Below are 16,955 nucleotides of genomic sequence, written 5' to 3'. Positions count from 1 at the left end.
TTAAGGGATCCCCCGACCCAATTCAGCTACCAACCCTCCCTTCCATCCCAGCCCCAGTCTCTCAGAGGACGCTGGAAACAGGCCAAGGGTGGAGAACCAGGCCCAGCACACCCGAAGTGCTACCTTACTGTTTGTCCCTAGTAAAAGGAGCCCGATCAGGCATCATAATGACCCAGTGACCGAGGGGCACCCAATGACGACCCCTGAGGGGTGGACAGAAGCAGCATGGGTGAAGACGTGTGCTCTGGGTGCGGTGGGGGCGGGGAAGAGTGGGGAGAGAGGAGGAGCCTGGCCTACTCACTTGGCCCTTTGGGGCTGGGTCTCTATTTGGGTCCTTATCTTCTCCCGCCACAGCCTCAGACTCCCTTGTCCACGTGACCACGGATTTCTTCCCAGCGCTGGTGTGCTTGGCCTGTTTGGTTCCGGAAGGGCCCAAGGTATACCTCTTGGATCTCCCAAGCAGCGGAATACCAGAGACTGGGGGGAAGGTGGCCGGTTCCAGCGGAGGTGCCCAGATTCGCTGCCCCCAGGAAGGGAAGTTTTTCCCCAGGGCAAGTGTGAAGGCTCCCCCGAGGGATTTCTTCTCCTGGGTCCCCTTCTTCCTAGGAGTGACCTGCAGCAGGCCACCTGCCGTAGCAGCAGCAGCAGCAGCTCCCGGGGAGCTGGGCTTGCTGCTCCCGTCCCCCCAGAGCACGCTCTGCATTTTCTTAGGGGAAGAGATGCCCTGCTCTCCCACGCCCTGCCTTTCCACAACCGAAGAGAGTCCTCGCAGAGCCGAGGACAGGGAGGAGCCTGTCACGTGAAGGAAATTCTCCCTGACTTGGAAATTCGAGTGACTGGGAGTGTCCCCGGGATCCTCGGGTCTGCTGGGCTCGGCCTGGCCTCCTCCTCCGGGGTAAGTACTCACCGTCATCAGCTCTGTGTCACTGAACTCATCTGAGGACTCGGAGTCGGATAGCAGCAGGCCCAGGGCTTCCGCGGAGAAGCGCTGGCAATCCGCAGCCACGTTCAACCTACGCTTAGTGGCTCTCTTAGGCTCCCCCCAGGCCCGACCCGCTTCGGACCCATCGAGGTGGAAAGGGTCGGCCAGAGCCGGCGGCGCTTCCCCACAGCTCTGGGCGGTCGCTCCTGGACCGCCGGGACCCGCCTCGAGGCCGGCGGACACTTCCAAAGAGGCGCAGGGCTCCGCCAACGGGTATCTGCAGAAGCCCAGCGTGTCCCAGTCGTACAGCTGCTGCGTGGTGCCCGCCGCAGACTCCTCGGCCAGGTCAAGGAGGTCCCTCATGTCATCAGCCGGGGAGCCAGGTCGGCCTTCACGGCCACACAGCACCGGACCTCCCGCTTCTAGCATCTCCCACTCTGACTGGAAGCTCTTGGGATCCGGGCAGCTGCTCCCGCCCCCGCCGCTCGGCGGCTTCCTGGGCTCGGGGCCGCGGTCGGGTCCCCGCGGAACTGCGCGGCCGGCTGGGCGGACGCCGGCCCGCTCCCCGCCCCCTGGGCCGAAACCCGTTCCCCACACAGACACCTCATCTGGGGAGCTCATGTCGCGACCCAGGCGGCCGCGGAACCGGGGCGACTGTTGATGGCCCGAGTCGCGGTCGCGGTCACGGCGGACGAGGCGGGCGGCGCTCAGACGGCAGCGTCAACCACCTCAGGCGCTGCACGAGCTCGTCTCAAACGAAACGACGCGCCACTTTCAGCGCGCCTCTCACGCCTGCGACGCGGCCTCCTCATTGGTCCGGCCCCCGCCAACCAGCGGGCGCCTTGTTCGCCTGTCCCCTCGAGGCCTAACCAATGGGGTCGAGGGCCTCTGCTTTGCCCTCAAGCCCGTGGGCGGTCCGAGCAGTTGGCTGCTGAAGGGGATGGTGGGAGTGCTTCCCTCTGTCAAGACTCTCGGCCCGCCTCCTCCTGTCCCGCCTCCCCTTTCCGGTTAGAGTCACAGCTCTGAGCCTCCGTTTCCCATCTATACAGGGGGTCGGGGAGTGAGGGCGCCGGGCTCCAGGGGTGGTGAGGATGAAATGTCAAGATGGAGGCACTGGATGCCTAGCACGCGCCAAAAGCATTTGCCAGCCTCCCTTCCACCGCAAGCCTTACGACCCAACAGGAGAATGGGCACAGGAGTCCCGCAGTCAGTGATCAGGGGTCGGCCAGAGAGCAAAGGGATCGTATTTTCGTTCTGTAAGGTCTCTGTCTCAACTGCTCCATCAAATGTGGCTCAGCAAACGTCATTGGCAGGCAGGTTTGGCGGACAGACTGGGGTTGGCGGACAGATTGGGGTTGGCCTCGCTCCATCAGCCCTTCCCCCTCTCTGAGGCAAATTCAAAGAAGAAGAAATCGCAGTGGCCAGTTACACCCCAAAAGATGCTCGCCACCGCTGATCCTGGAGATGTGAACTAAAACCACGAATCGGGTTTCACACACTAGGTTGACAACCTTCAAAGAGCTTAACCATTCCGAGGGTGGGAGAGGTGAGGAGCAAACCCCTGTGGCGGTGGTGCAAGAGACCCATTTGGGAGGTAATTTGGCAGAATCCATTGAAAGCAACTTAGTGCCAGCACGGACTCTGTGCCTGGCACTCTTCTAAGCGCTGGGCATAAATAGTAATGCATCAGCGTGACACTCCTAGAACTATAGTACCAACTATTACTGGCCTCTTACCGGTGAGCAAACAGGCACTGAGAGGTTCAGCCACTGGCCCAAGGTCATTCGGCTCGTGGGGATCAGCGGCAGGATTGAAACCAATCAATCTGACTCCAGAGTCCTTGCTTTGAGCCGAAGACCTTAAAAAGGAAGAAAAAAAAATAGGTATTTCCTCTATGTTCCGGCAAGTCCGCTGCCTGGTACTTCTTCCGGAGACACGCTGGTACCTGTAGTGTACAGGAGCCCATGCACAAGGGTGTTGGTGATGGGAAAAACTGGGAGCACTCCAAATTCCCATCAGTAAGGAAATGGATGAATGCAACGTGGCTTAGCATCCAGTAGCATAAAGCGTGGCAGTCCAACGGAATGCATCAGGCCATTCTCACAGCTTTCGAAAGCACCTGCCTGACTTCAAACTGCAAGTTGCAGAACGATGGCTTTGGATTCACATTTGTAAGTTAAATCACTTGCGTGCGTGGGCACACACACACACCAGTCAATCCTACGTAATATATGAGAATTCATTTAAGTATATGTACAAGTATGTTTTAAAGTTTTGAAGGACGCACAACCAAGGCCTACCAGTTGTGATGGCGGTCGGTGTGGATAGCCAGGTGTCTCTCAATTTTTCTTGGAACTGTCAGTTCTCAGCTTCCCTGAGCTGAGCAGTACTGATGTCTGGGGAGTGGTGCCTCCCTTGGTTTCTCTATGGCCCATGGGTGTTAGAATTTCCCTTGTCTGCCACCCAACTCCTGCTCTGACACCCCTCCATTCCTCCCATACCTTCCTTCTGCTCCTTCCCGTTCATACTCCTCTGTCTTCAGTCACCTCTCTCTCCTGCATCCTGCTCTGGCTGACCTCCTGGAGAGTCCTGGCGTGTCTGAACCGCTGTTGCCTGTGGAACTCAAAGGCCCAGTTTTCTGGGCCTGAGTTTCTGCACCTGAGAAGCTGGCCATGCTGGAGAAGTTACAGAGCAGGGGAGACTGGGTGCACTGTAAATCTGCAATCCTCCTCCTCGAGCCTGCCCCCGATGGTGCCTGCCTGTTTGTGGATACCGCCCTCTTCCACTTCTCCCAGTGACTTTTTAAGGCATGGTGTGCTATTTCAAATATGTTAAAATGGATAAGGAAGGATATAGCAAAATCTCCTGCATCCACCAGCATCCTATGAAACATTACCAGTGGATCCAGTGGAAGCCTCCATCTTCCCTCTCACCATTTCCATTCCCTTCCTCCCTCCCCCATAGAGGGACTCCCGGAACTTCTCACCTTCTCCACTCTCTTCGTCCCTGTGGCTCTCCTACCTCCTCTTCCCATACATCCCATACGTCTCCAATGATGTCACTAATCTCTGCTTTACCCCGTTATGCTCACCAGGATCCAATACTGGCTTTGATGTACTCTCTTGGCCCAGGGTGGGAGCCAGTGGCAGAGGTTCCTTTTGGCCTTCCCCACCATGATAGCTCTTACTCCACAGACCAATGACCCAACGTGTAGGTCATTGCTCCAACTGCCAAGTGTATCACTTAGAATTATCAGCTTGGGGACTGGAGAAATGACCACTATGTTTGTCCAGGGACCCAGTCAGCTCACCGTGAACTGATCTCTATCCCCAACTCCTTTTACTGCCAGAACCTCATAAGCCCCACTCTAATGGGGCCCCATCATGACACTTTGGGCTTCCGGGATCAGTGTCAGCTCAGAAACTGTGTCCAGTAGTCCTAGATATGTCTGTGTCCGGTGCCAGTGTGCAGTCGCCCAAGCATCTAAGAAAAGTGCTGTGAACATTTGCATACAGATTTTTTGTGAATATAAGTTTTCATTTCTCTTGGGTAAATATCTAGGAGTTAACTTGCTGGATTGAATCGTTAGTGTATTTTTAACTGTTTCCAGAGAGTCTATACCATTTTTTGCATTCTCACCAGCAATGCAGGAGAGTTCTAGCTGTTCCTCAGTCTGTCTAGCACTTGGTATTGTCTGTATTTTGTTTTTATTTCAGCCATGTTTATAGCTATGTTGTCGTATTTCATTCTGGCTTTAGTTATGTCCCTAATGACTAATGAGGTGAAACATCTTCTCAGTAGCTTACTGACCATCCAGTAAGCACGATGTCAGTTCGATTTTTTTTTTTTGCTCATTGTTTATTGTGTTGTTTGATTTCTCATTACTGAATATCGAATGTTCTTTATCTCTTTCGGATACAAGTTTTTTATCATGTGTGCTTTGCAAATATTGTTTCCCAGTCTGTGGCTTATGCTTTCAAAAACAAAGAAACAGAGAAAACCCAAATAACACAATTTAAAAATGGACAAAGGAATTGATTAGATATTTCTCCAAAGAAGACACATAAATGGCCTACAGGTATATGAAAAATGCTCAACATCACTAGTCAACAGGGAAATGCAATTCAAAAGCACAATGAGTTATCACCTCACAACTGCTAACATGGCCAGTATTAAAAAAAAAACAACTCAAAATAGCAAGTGTTGGCAAGGTAGTGAAGAAAATGAATTCCTTGTGCATTGCTGGTGGGAGTGTAAAATTGTGCACCCGCCATGGAAAACAGTATGGAAGTTCCTAAAAAAATAAAAATAGAACTCCCATATGATCCAGCATTCTCACTTCCGTATATTTACATTTACATTACAAAATAATTGAAATCAGGATCTTGCATAGATTATTGCACTCCCATGTTCACTGTACCACTATTCACAATAGCCAAGGGGTGAGGACAACCTAAATATCTATCAACAGGTGAATAGATAAAAGGTGGTATATATAATGTATACATATAACCGAATATTATTCAGCCTTTAAAAAGAAGGAAATCTTGCTATATGCTGTAGTATGGATGAACTTTGAGGATATTATACTAAGTGAAGCAAGCCACTCACAAAGGACAAATACAGCATGTTTCCACTTATATGGGGTACCTAAAGTAGTCAAACTCTTAGAAGCAGAAAGTAGAATCCTGGTTGCCAAAGGTTTGGGTGAGGGGGAAACGGGGAGTTGTTGTTCCATGAGTATAGATTTGCAGTCATGCAAGATGAAGAATTCCGGAGATCTGATTGCAACAATGTTCATATAGTTAACCACACTGTACACTAAAAAATTGTTAATAAGGTAGGTTTCCTAGTCTGTGTTTTTGCAATAAAAATGAATTAAGAAATAAAATGCCTTATTCAATGGCTTTTCGTATATTCACAGTTGTGCATCTGTCACAATCAATTTTAGGATATTTTTGTTAGCCCAAGAAGACGCCTTGTATCCCTTACCCAACACCCCGAACCCCCCAACCCACCCCCAGCCCTATAGGCAAGTAATAAACTACTTTCTGTCTCTATGATTTGCCTATTTAGGAAATTTTGTATAAATGGAATCACACAATATATAGTACATGTTGTCTGGCTTCTTTCACTTAATGTAATGTTTTCGAGGTTCACCCATGTTGTAGCATGCATCAGTACTTCAGTTATTTGTATTGCCAAATAATATTCCATGGTATGGGTATACCACATTCTATTTATACATTCATCAGTTTATGGGCATTTGGGTTGTGTTTAGTTTGGGCATGTTATGGATTATATTCCCAAACTCAATGCTGTTAAGCATATTCATATACATTTTGAGTTCATGAGTTTTTGTGTGAACATATGTTTTCAGTTCTCTTCGGTAGATCCCTAGGAATGGACATTCTGGATCATATGGTAACTCTATGTTTAACTTTTTAAGAAAACACCAGAATATTTTCCAAAAAGATTCAACTAGTTTACATTATCACCAGAAGTGTATGAGGATTCAAATTTCTCCAAATCCAAATATTTGTTATTATCTGTATTTTGGATTATAGCCATCCTATTGTTTTGGCAACATGGTATCTCATTATGGTTTTGATTTATATTTCCCTACTGACTAGTGGCTGTGAACATCCTTTCATATGCTTATTAACCATTTCTATACCTTCTTTGGTTAAATGTCTATACAAATCTTTTACCCAATTTTTTAATGGGGTCATTTTCTTATTTATTTATTATTCTTATTCTTTATTCTGCATACAAGTTCTTTGTTAGATCTGTGACTTTCAAATATTTTCTCCCAGTCTGTACCTTGTCTTTTCATTTTCTGAATAGTGCCTTCTGAAGCATAAATGTTTTAAATTTTGACGAAGTCCAATTTATCAAGTTTTTCTTTTGTGGATCATGCTTTTGGTGTTGTATCTAAGAAATCATCGCCTAGCTCATGCGTACAAATATTTTTCTCCTAGGGTTTCTTTTAACAGATTTATAGTTGTAGGTTTTACTTTTAAGTCTCTGGTCCATTTTGCATTAAGTTTTGTGTGTGCTGTGAAGTAAGGCTCGAAGTTTGTAGTTTTGCATGATATCCAGTTGTGCCAGCACCATATGTTGAAAAGACTATCCTTTCCCCATTGAATTGAAAATCATTGACCATAAATATAAGGAGAGTTCGTTATTTCTAACCTCTCGATTCTGTTCCAGTGATCTATCTCTATGTCGGTATCACACTAACTTGATTACCTTTATTTTTATCGTAAGTTTTGAAATCAGAAGGTGGAATCTTCCAAGTTTGTTCTTTTTTGAAGTAGTTTTGGATATTCTGTTTTGTTTTGTTTTTCATTTCCATATGAATTTTCTGGATCAGCCTGTGAGTTTCTACAAAGAAAGCCTGCTGAAATTTCGATAGAGATTGAATTGAATCTATATGTCAGTTTGGGGAGAATTACCATATAAATATTGAGTCTTACAACCATGAACATGCAATGCCTTTCCATTTATTTAGATCATCTTTAATTTCTCTCAACAAACATCAATTTGTGTTTCTCAGTGCATAAGTATTACATTTGGTTTGTTAAATATATGCCTAAGCATTTAATTCTTTTTGATGCTATTGTAGCTAGAATTAAGTGTTCCTTGATTTCATTTTTGGATTATTTGCTACATGTATATAGCAATAAAATTTGTTTTATGTATTACTCTTGTATTCTGTGATCTGTTGAACTTCTTTATTAGTTCTACCGTTAGATCCGTTTTTGTGGATTCCTTAGGATTGTCTGCATATGAAATCATGTCATCTGAGAATAAAAAAAGACTCCCTTTTTATTTCCTATCTGGATGACTTTTAGTTCTTCTTCTTCCCTGTTTGAACTGGCTCAAACTTCCAGTGCAATAATGAATAAAAGTAGTGAGCATGTCTTTGTTGCTGACTTTAGGGAAAAGGTATGCAGTCTTTCACTACTGAATATGATGTTAGCTGTAGGTTTTTCATAGATATCCTTTATGATGCTGAAGAAATTTCTTTCTATTCCTAGTTTTTTTAAATTGTTTTTATCATGAAAGGTGGTGGAATTTTGTCACATGCTCTTTCTGTGTCAGTTAATATGATAATGTTTCAGTGCTTTCTTCTTTTAAAATAGTGTGTTACATAAATTGATTTTTAGATGTTAAACCAACCTTGTATTTCTAGAATAAATCCCACTTGGTTATGGTATATAATCCTTTTTATATGTTTCTGAATTCCGTTTGTTAATATTTTCTTGAGGGTTATTTCATCTATATTCATGAGAAAGATTGGTATGCAATTTTCTTTATTTTGGATGTCTTTGTGTGTTTTGGGCATCAGGGTAATTGTGCTGGTCTCAGCCAATCGACAGTGATACTGTCAGCTAGAAATACCTGGAGGCACTTACCTGTACTCCAAGGCGAGCCCCCACAGATATTTCCCCTTTCAGAACCAATGTTGTGGTTGAACTAGCCCTTGTGGTTCTTATTATAATTGCAAGAGGCACCTCAGCAATAACCTTTAGGAGACTTTGTAAGGACGAAGTTTATTACTCATAAGTCATGGAGGGTACATGGCATGCCTTGGACCACACAGAAAGGTTGTGGGTGGAGAAAGAGAGCTGGGACCTGGGGTTATGTATGTATCGGGGTCAAGAGTGAGGGGCCTAGGGTTTCTCAGATTCACTCTTTATCGATGAACTTAACACAGAATGGGAATTAAAGCACAAGAAGGGAAAAACAAGCAGCCAAAGGGTCAGTTATCTAAGTCAATCAGAGATCTCTAAAACAAAGGAAACTTCAGGGGTGTGGTGGCCTGGCTCTTTACCTAGTCGTGTAGCTGGCAATTTGTTCTTTTTGATATAGCTGTCTTTGAAGTGGTGCCTCAGCAATCAAAAGCTTAATGTCAGGCACTTGCATTACAATTAAGAAAAAAAAACTGTCAGAGGCTCACACTACAGTAATATTGGCCTACTAGAGCTATTTTGAAAGTATTCATTCCTCTTCTATTTTCTGGAAGAATTTCTGGAGTGTTGCTATTATTTCCATCTGAAATGTTTGATAGCATTCAGCAGTGATGCCATCTGGACAGGAGCATCATTGTGGGAATATTTTTAATTATTAATTTAATTGATTGTCTATTATTGAGTCTGTTTTGAAGTTTGTGTCTCTCTACAAATGTTTTCATTGCATATATGTGTCTAATTTGTTGGTATAAAATTTTTCATACTATTTTCTTATGTTTTTTTAAATTCAATAGGCTCAATGGTGATGTCTCCCTTTTCAGCCCTGAGTTTAGTGATTCCTTAGGAATCTTTTTTTTTTTCTTGGTCTGTCTGCCTAAGGTTTGTGATTTGTTATCTTTTTAAAAAACCATCTTTTGGTTTCATTGTGTTGTCCAAAAAGATTAATCAAGAGTCAATCGAAGAAAAATGGAAATTTTTATTTGAGCCAACCTGAGGACTATAACCTGGGAGACAATCTTCAGAAAACTCTGAGGACTGTTCCACCCATTGGAGGTAAAACCGTGATATAAGTTTTTGAGACAAAGTAGCATATTAATAGTTTACATAGTCCAACAAGGCGAGTAGTGGGTATTAATGAGGCATTACAGGATTGAGAAAGGAAAGTTACCTCTTAAGGAGTTACCTCGCTGATTCCAGGAGGAAATTTCTTTTTCTTCTCTTTTTCTTTATTTTCTTTCTTTCTTTCTTTCTTTCTTTCTTTCTTTCTTTCTTTCTTTCTTTCTTTCTTTCTTTCTTTTTTTTCTTTTTTTTGGTGTGTGGGCATTCCTGTATCTTTTAAGGGGATCTAGTTAATGTATAATGTGATGCACAAATCACACTAAAGGGGAGGGTGTAGTGGCTCAAATGGGCAGAGAGAGAATTTTATGTTTAAAATGTTTCTTGTCCTGCCTGAAAATAATTTTATTTCAGTAATTCCACTTTTGATCATTAATCTTTCAATAGAAAGCATTAGGTGATCAAGTATTTGGTCCCTAAATGCTAGGGTGGTTCTTTACGTGCCTTGGGTCCATCATGTCCCTCGATGCTGGGTCCTAATAGCCCGGTTCTTTCTTTCCTTTTAGGGGGTGGTACTAGTAAGATGTCTGGCAAGGACTAACGGCCAATTCCAAGTTGTCCAATAGGACTTGCACCAATTTTACCTTGCATGTGCATTGTGCATGTCCATTATTTTATAGAGAACTATAGATGTGATCAATAGTTTCCAGTTGTTTAGATATCATTATCTTAGTAGGAGCAGGTGATACACAGTGCAAAAAACAAGAAACTAAAACTTTATAAGTTACACAAACTGTAATCAAAGTTGGAAATAGGAGCAACAATATCATTAGTAAAGATTTAAGCCAATATCCTCTTGAACCATACCATTTTCCTAGCATTTCCCTTAAACTGGGAAGATGATCATTCAGAGTGGAAATCCAATTTTTCATACGCATCATAAGCGGGGGTTGCATTAGAAGACTCATCAGGTATAAAAACAAAACGTTCACTATGTATTACAGCATAAGCTCCCCCTTGGGAAGCTGTTAGAATATTGAGGGCCATGCAATTCTGTAGGACTGCTTTTCTCATCATGGAAATTTCTGAACTGAGCAAACACACGGCTTCGTTACTATCATTTAAGGCTTGCTGGGTGAATTTTGTTAAAGCCTCTATATGAGTAATGATATCTTCTATTCCAAGTGTGGGAATAAATATTGCAGCCAAATAATCATACCATTGGAAAACTGATTGAACCCAACATGCCCACATTGAAAGCAGGATGACAGCGGCTGTTTTCAAGGCTACCTGTAGGTGACATTGAGCCTAAAGGAAACCAATTGTACACCTTCCTAACCAATCTGGGGAGATCCAAGGTCATAAATTTGTTGTATAAACCTATTGGGTCCTGTTAGAAGCTATCCCACAACTTTAACCTCTAGTGAAAACTGTCTTTCAGACATTGAAACATACACCCAAAGGTTATCAAATATTAGGTGGGATTCATTTGGGATTTAAAAACATTTACTAATGTGTATCTGAGGCCATCGTTCTGCAACTTGCAGTTTGAAGTCAGGAGGATGCTTTCTTCTTTTAGTGTCTCTCTTGTGGTTTGATGATTTTCCTCAGTGTTATGTTTGTGTTCCTTTCTCTCTAGTTTTGGTAGATCTATAGTAGGTCTTTGATTTATGGTTACCATGGAGTTCATTTATGTTGACCTATAACTATTTGATTGCAACCGATAGTCATATATGTTCAAACACATTCTGAAAGCTCTACATTTTTTACTCACCTCCCAGCATTTTGTGTTTTTGACGTCATATTTCACATCTCCATGTCTATCATTTAAATGTTTATTGTAGTTACAGTTGATTTTACAATTTTTGTCTTTTAACCTTTGTACTAGCTTATTTAACTGGTAAATACCCAGCCTTTATGATATAATTGCTTCACCAGTATATTTTCCCCGTCCTTTAATTTCTTATTTCCTGTTGTAGCCAGTGTTTTTTTTTTTTTTTTACTTCAAGAAGACCTTTTAACCCTTCTTGTAAGGTTGGTTTAGTATTGATGAACTCTTTTAATTTTTGCTTGTCTGAGAAGCCTTTATCTCTCCTTCAATTCTGAATGATAACCTTGTTGGGTAAAGTATCCTAGGTTGTAGGGTTTTCCCTCTCAGCACTTTAAATCTTATCATGCCACTCCCTTCTGACATGCAAAGTTTATGCAGAAAAATTAGCTGATAGGCTTATGGGACTTCCCTTGTATGTGACTCTTGTTTTGCTCTTGCTACCTTTAGAATTCTCTCTTTAACTTTTGCCCTTTTAATTATATGTCTTGATGTGGATGTGTATGGGTTCATTTTGTTTGGGACTCTCTGTGCTTCCTCTGTGTTTCTTTCTTCAGATTAGGGAAGTTTTCAGCCATAATTTCATCAAATACATTTTCAACCCCTTTCTCTCTCTCTTCTCCTCTGGGACCCCTATAATGCAAATGTGAGTATGCTTGATGTTGTCCCACAGCTCCCTTAAATTATTCTCATTAAAAAAATTGTTTTTTGCACTTATGATTGAGTGATTTCCATTATTCTACTTTCCAGACTGCTTATGTGTTCTTCTCTGTCACCTAATCTGCTGTTAATTCCCTCTAGTGTATTTGTAATTTCAGTTATTATATTCGGCTCTGACTTGTCCTTTTTATATTTTCTAGTTCTTTGTTAAAAATTCTCACTGTTCATCTATTCTTTGCCCCAGTTCAGTTAGCATTCATATTACTACTGCTATGAACTCTTCATCAGTTAAATTATTTATCAGTTTCCTTAGGGTTTTTTTCAGCATCTTTTCTTGTCTTTAATTTGAAACATGTTCCCCTGTCTACTCATCTTTTTAAAACTTTCTCTGTCTCTATGAAATTAGGTGAGACAGTTATCTATCCCAGTCTTGAGGGTGTGTTCTTGTGTGGGACCATCCCTGTTCAGTCTGCACGTGCCCAGTGGCTCTGGAGGGAGAGCTAGATATGAAGTGAGCATGGGCTGCATCTTCCCCTAGGGCGTGGTGGCAGTCACTGCCTGGGTGGGAAACAGGTCTGGAGTTGAAGGGGCTAGAGCCAGAATAAGGTGTGAGCTGGGGCTGCTTCTCTGCTCAATGGCCCTCACTGCCCTTTCAGGTGTGGGGTTGGGACCTGAGGGGCCAGAGTTAAGAGCCCTGAGGAAGTTGGGTTTCTCCCAGGTGTGATGGCAGTCTCCACATTGGTCTGGGATATAGCCGGGTCCTGAGGGCTTGGGGCAGTATTTCTCTTCTGGTTTCACTTTTCCCCCAGTGTGCACACTGTGGTTAGAGGCTAGAGGGAATGGGCTCTGAGCCAGAGGGCTTCAGGCCGGAAGGGATGGTGCCATACCACTGAGCTGGTCCCATACCCTCCATAGTGTGCACAGGGAAGCGAGTTCCTGTGATGGTGGTCTCCAGCCTGTACTTAGCTTCACACTCTCCAGAGTGTCTGCAGGGACACAAGACCTGGAATGACTGTCTCTACAGGTTAGAGGCAGGTCGAAAGTCTACGCTGGCTCTGTTTCCTCAAAGTGCACACACACTCATTGGTAATGGCCTCAGCTCAGTGGGGAGCAGTGCCGAAGCAAGAGGGGCTAGAACATAAGCCTGGTACAGGCTGGACTGGGGGGGGGGGCACTGGGTACATCCTAGGAATCCAGCCAGAAGCCTGGGCACCAATCAAGCCCACCATCTCCAGGGAGGGGTTTGAGTGGATTAAATCCCACGAATGTCCTTTTCTGACCCTGAGGTCTGTGACTGCCCCATCCCACATGTGGTCTGTCCACCTGAGCTCATGCCATGGACTCTGGGAGCGAGTCACTGTGAGAATATGGGGGAAGGGTGGACTCAAGTGCTCCCCATTGTCCAGGCGCAGTCACTCCTTACTTCCCATCCTCACTGCGCCCACCCTGCCCCTGTCCCAGGTAGCTCATGTTGGGTGGTCACATATATGGGTCCCCTGATTCTAAGATGAGCTACTCTGAGGAGCCACTCTTCCCAATCTCATTCCATCCACACCCACAGTAGCTGTCAGACATCATAGGATCACAGAGTAGGATCGAGAGCCTCCTCCAGCGAATCCAACATTTCAAGCATCCCGACACCCTGTCGTGGGGTTTGGTGACTTCTGCATCCTCCCCCGCCTATGCTTTGGGAATTTAACGACAACCCTTGAACACAACAGATCCGACCCTTGCTTTTGCTCATTCAATGACTTACAGAACCTGGACTAGCCTCTACTCTCTTTACTCCCTGAATCACATCTTTCTCCCTCAAGGGAGATTATCCCTGATTACTTTTATTCACACACAGGGACACACAGTCACCAACCTTGAATGTCCTATTTACCATCATACCCCCTTTTGTGTAGTAAAATACCGGTCTTTTGGGAAGGGTGCCAGGCAGAATCGCCTCACTCAAACACAGATCTGTCCCTCTGAGTCTCAGGCTAGTACAGCCCTGGGTCCCGGCTGAGGGAAGGAAGTGCTCCCCAACCTCCAGTGAGGGGGAAATTGAACATGGAGCTCAGAGTCAATCTCGTGTGTCCTAAAGAGGCAGTCTGGGAGATTGAGCTGGGACACAGAAATATAATTTCCAGGAAAATGTGTCATGGGGCTGGTGGAAGAGTATTTGACAGGGACCATGCAAGAACACAGACCTACTAACCACACTTGCCATAGAACCTGACGGGCCAATTTCCACTCAAGGGTATAGAGACGACCAGGCTGGAGGAGGGTGGTCAGCTGGTGAGGGCAGGGAGGATGTGAATGCTTCCAGAGTGGAGCTCTGGAAGGGGGTCATGAGTTCCTGCTGATGGGGAGGGTGAATGGCAGAGATGAATGGGAACCACCAGACCCCAAAGGAGGAGGGTGGTTTGGAGAGAATTAGAAGAGGGCCTTCGGGGGCAAGGGAGGACGTGTCAATGTGGCCAGGGAGAGCACACAGAGGACCCAGACCTGAGGCACTCAGCTGGCTTGACTGCAGGGATGGTAGCAGAGGCTGGTCCAGAGTCCCCACCACAGGATGCGAAAGATACTGTTCTGGAAAAGGCTCTGACGTGGAGCAGTGCCGTGCCCCGGCCCCCTAACCCTACCCTTACCCCTCCAGAGAGAAGGCAGAACACATAATATGAGAGGTACTTTTTTTGGAAACTGCTGTGAAACTGGGGAGGGGGCAAAACAAGGGTAGAGGAAGCCCTAGCTGAGGCAGAACAGGAGGGAACGAGCTTGGCCACAGCTCCCGGGCTCCAAAGGTACCAGCTGCCCCTCCTGCAGGAAGACGATGGGCTCAACCTGTAAAACAGCAGAGTCAGGGAAGAGCCTCAAGCCAGGGCCGGCCCCCAGCCCTGCTCAACAGCCAGGACTGTGGGAAGGGTTACGGTGTGTGTAACACTCACTTCAAAGTTTCAGGATCGTGAGAGCCATGTCCTTCATGGTGTCTGCAACAGGGACAGGCATTAGTAGGCACTCCAGAGAGAGGGATATGGAAGCCCGTCCCCTATCCCCGTGAGGAACCGCGTAGCCCTGAAAGCTGAAACCCTCTCCAGACCCGATGCAAAGAGCTCTGGACCAGATCACTCCCCACCACCGGAATTGAATGTGGAACTGGTTCCTCAAGGGAAACAAAGTGTGCCAGCAGCTCTGATGCTGTGGGCCGTGCCACAACCAGTCAGATCCCGTCACACACACAAACAAACAATCCAACAAGAACCTTAGAAGCCACACCAAGCAGCAGTTCAAGGGAAAATCAACGAGGCATCTCTCAAAGTCCTATCAGAAGGAGATTCCCTAGGACTGGTCTGGTTGGCAAAGTGTGCATGCAGTCCAGACAGTACTTTGCTACTTGTACACACGCCCAGTTGTACATGCACAGCTGGCTCCAGGGCCAGGCCTGCTAGGTTCTCCTCGCCACAGGGATGTTGGTCCCTGCGAGGCCGACTGCACCTGCAGCCCACCCCCACCCCAGGTGCCCACCCGGGTTCTGAACTAAGACACCGCTCTCCGTCCCTGGTTCCTCATACCAAGTTTCTTCTTAAGGTTGTCTACTTCTCTCTGTAGCACGAGACACTAGGCCAGCAGACACAGGAGGAAGAGAAATGATTAGTATAATCTGGCCTCCTCTCTCCTCCACCTTCTCCTCTCCACTGGGCCCTGCACCCCAAAGCCGGGTGGCTAGAATGGCAAGCGCTCCTCAGTGGAAAGCAGGTGGGCTCCCTCCATGGGGTACGTGATGGGGGCAGGGGAGGGGTGGCCCCACACATGTCAGCTGAACTTGGACCCAGATCCCAGCCTCGAGTTTGGGCCTGCATTTCCAGGAGCCAGAGGAAGCATTACCCAAAGACAGCCCGGCATTCCCAGTGGCTGCTGCGGCATTTCCGGTCTTGGGGGATGGTCCAGTGGCTCCCAGTCACCTGAGAGGGAAAGGACACACAATCCAGCTTCGCAGGCTCCCAGTGAGGTGGAAAGGGCCAAGTGGGGTCTACGGTGAGGTGAGGCGGCACCACCCTCTGCTGGCGACCAGCCGCCCCTGCTCTGCCCAGAAGCCCGAACCTTCTCTCTGGGGCTGCCTCCGCTGTTACCCGGGGGCAGCCATTTCCCCATTGCATTGTGGTCCCCAAGCTATGTGCCTCTGGATTCGCCCCTCCCAGAGCTGCAGCCACAGCCAGCACGTGGGAGAGCAATGTGGGCGAAAAGGACTTAACAGAAAAGGCTGTTCCCCTGTAAATCTACACCCGGAGGAGCTGTGTGTGGCACTGCCACCGATCAGCCCTGCCGCACAAACCCCCCCCACAGGATGATGTGGCTCAAGGCCAGCCCTGCCAGCACCCCGTCTCCTGTGGGAGAAGCTGCCTGAGAGAATGGCTGTGCCCCCAACAGAGACAGAGCCAGAGGTTTCTGCCCTCCACCCCTCTCCCCTCCCCTCCTATCAAACCCACGACACTCACCTGAGGGGGCAGGCCCCCCGGGCATGACTTCTCCCTGGTTCAGGGCCAAGGGCTCTGAGTTTCTTGGATCTTGGGGGCCTCTGGTGTCGACCTCGCCACTGCTGGCTTTTCCACGATGCATGCGCGGATAAGATGTCCCTGGCCTGTGAGCTGGCAGCTGAAACAAAAATTTTTCACCGATTTGGACTAAGGAAGTCTGTCTGTGTGTGTGTTTGTGTGTGTGTGTGTGTGTGTGTGTGTGAGAGAGAGAGAGAGAGAGAGAGAGAGAGAGAGAGAGTGTTGTGTGATTTGGGCCGGGGTGAGGCAGGGAATTGGGAAGGGAATTGAAAGGCTGATCTCATTAGCACTTTCTCCCTCCGTCAGCCCCAGGCCAGCAGGCAGAGGTGATCTAGGGACAACAGTGGGGCACTGAGTAAGCCCAGGGCCCCTGCAAGGAAGGTCTGGGGAACACCTAGGAGATAGGATTCAGGAAGCTGGTGAGTCTAAATACTGAGGCTTTTCGGGGAAGCTTTTAAGGGATCCCCCGACCC

General features: G+C 46.6%; 1 protein-coding gene across 1 annotated transcript; it reads right to left on the bottom strand.

The window, feature by feature from the left end:
* Positions 1 to 155: 155 nt before the first annotated feature.
* LOC308609378 (uncharacterized protein CXorf49 homolog) lies at positions 156 to 16,546 on the bottom strand (the record flags this gene model as incomplete). Its single annotated transcript, XM_081223059.1, has 4 exons — positions 156 to 203; positions 302 to 1,628; positions 16,263 to 16,314; positions 16,426 to 16,546. The coding sequence occupies 4 exons, from the start codon at positions 16,544 to 16,546 to the stop codon at positions 156 to 158; spliced, it is 1,548 nt and encodes a 515-aa protein (XP_081079185.1).
* Positions 16,547 to 16,955: the final 409 nt, after the last annotated feature.

Source organism: Mesoplodon bidens, assembly GCF_964165515.1.
Source record: "Mesoplodon bidens genome assembly, chromosome: X".
NCBI classification, from domain to species: Eukaryota; Metazoa; Chordata; class Mammalia; order Artiodactyla; family Ziphiidae; genus Mesoplodon; species Mesoplodon bidens.
The sequence above is the reverse complement of the archived record's forward strand: the minus strand, read 5'-3'. Positions and strand labels throughout refer to the sequence as shown.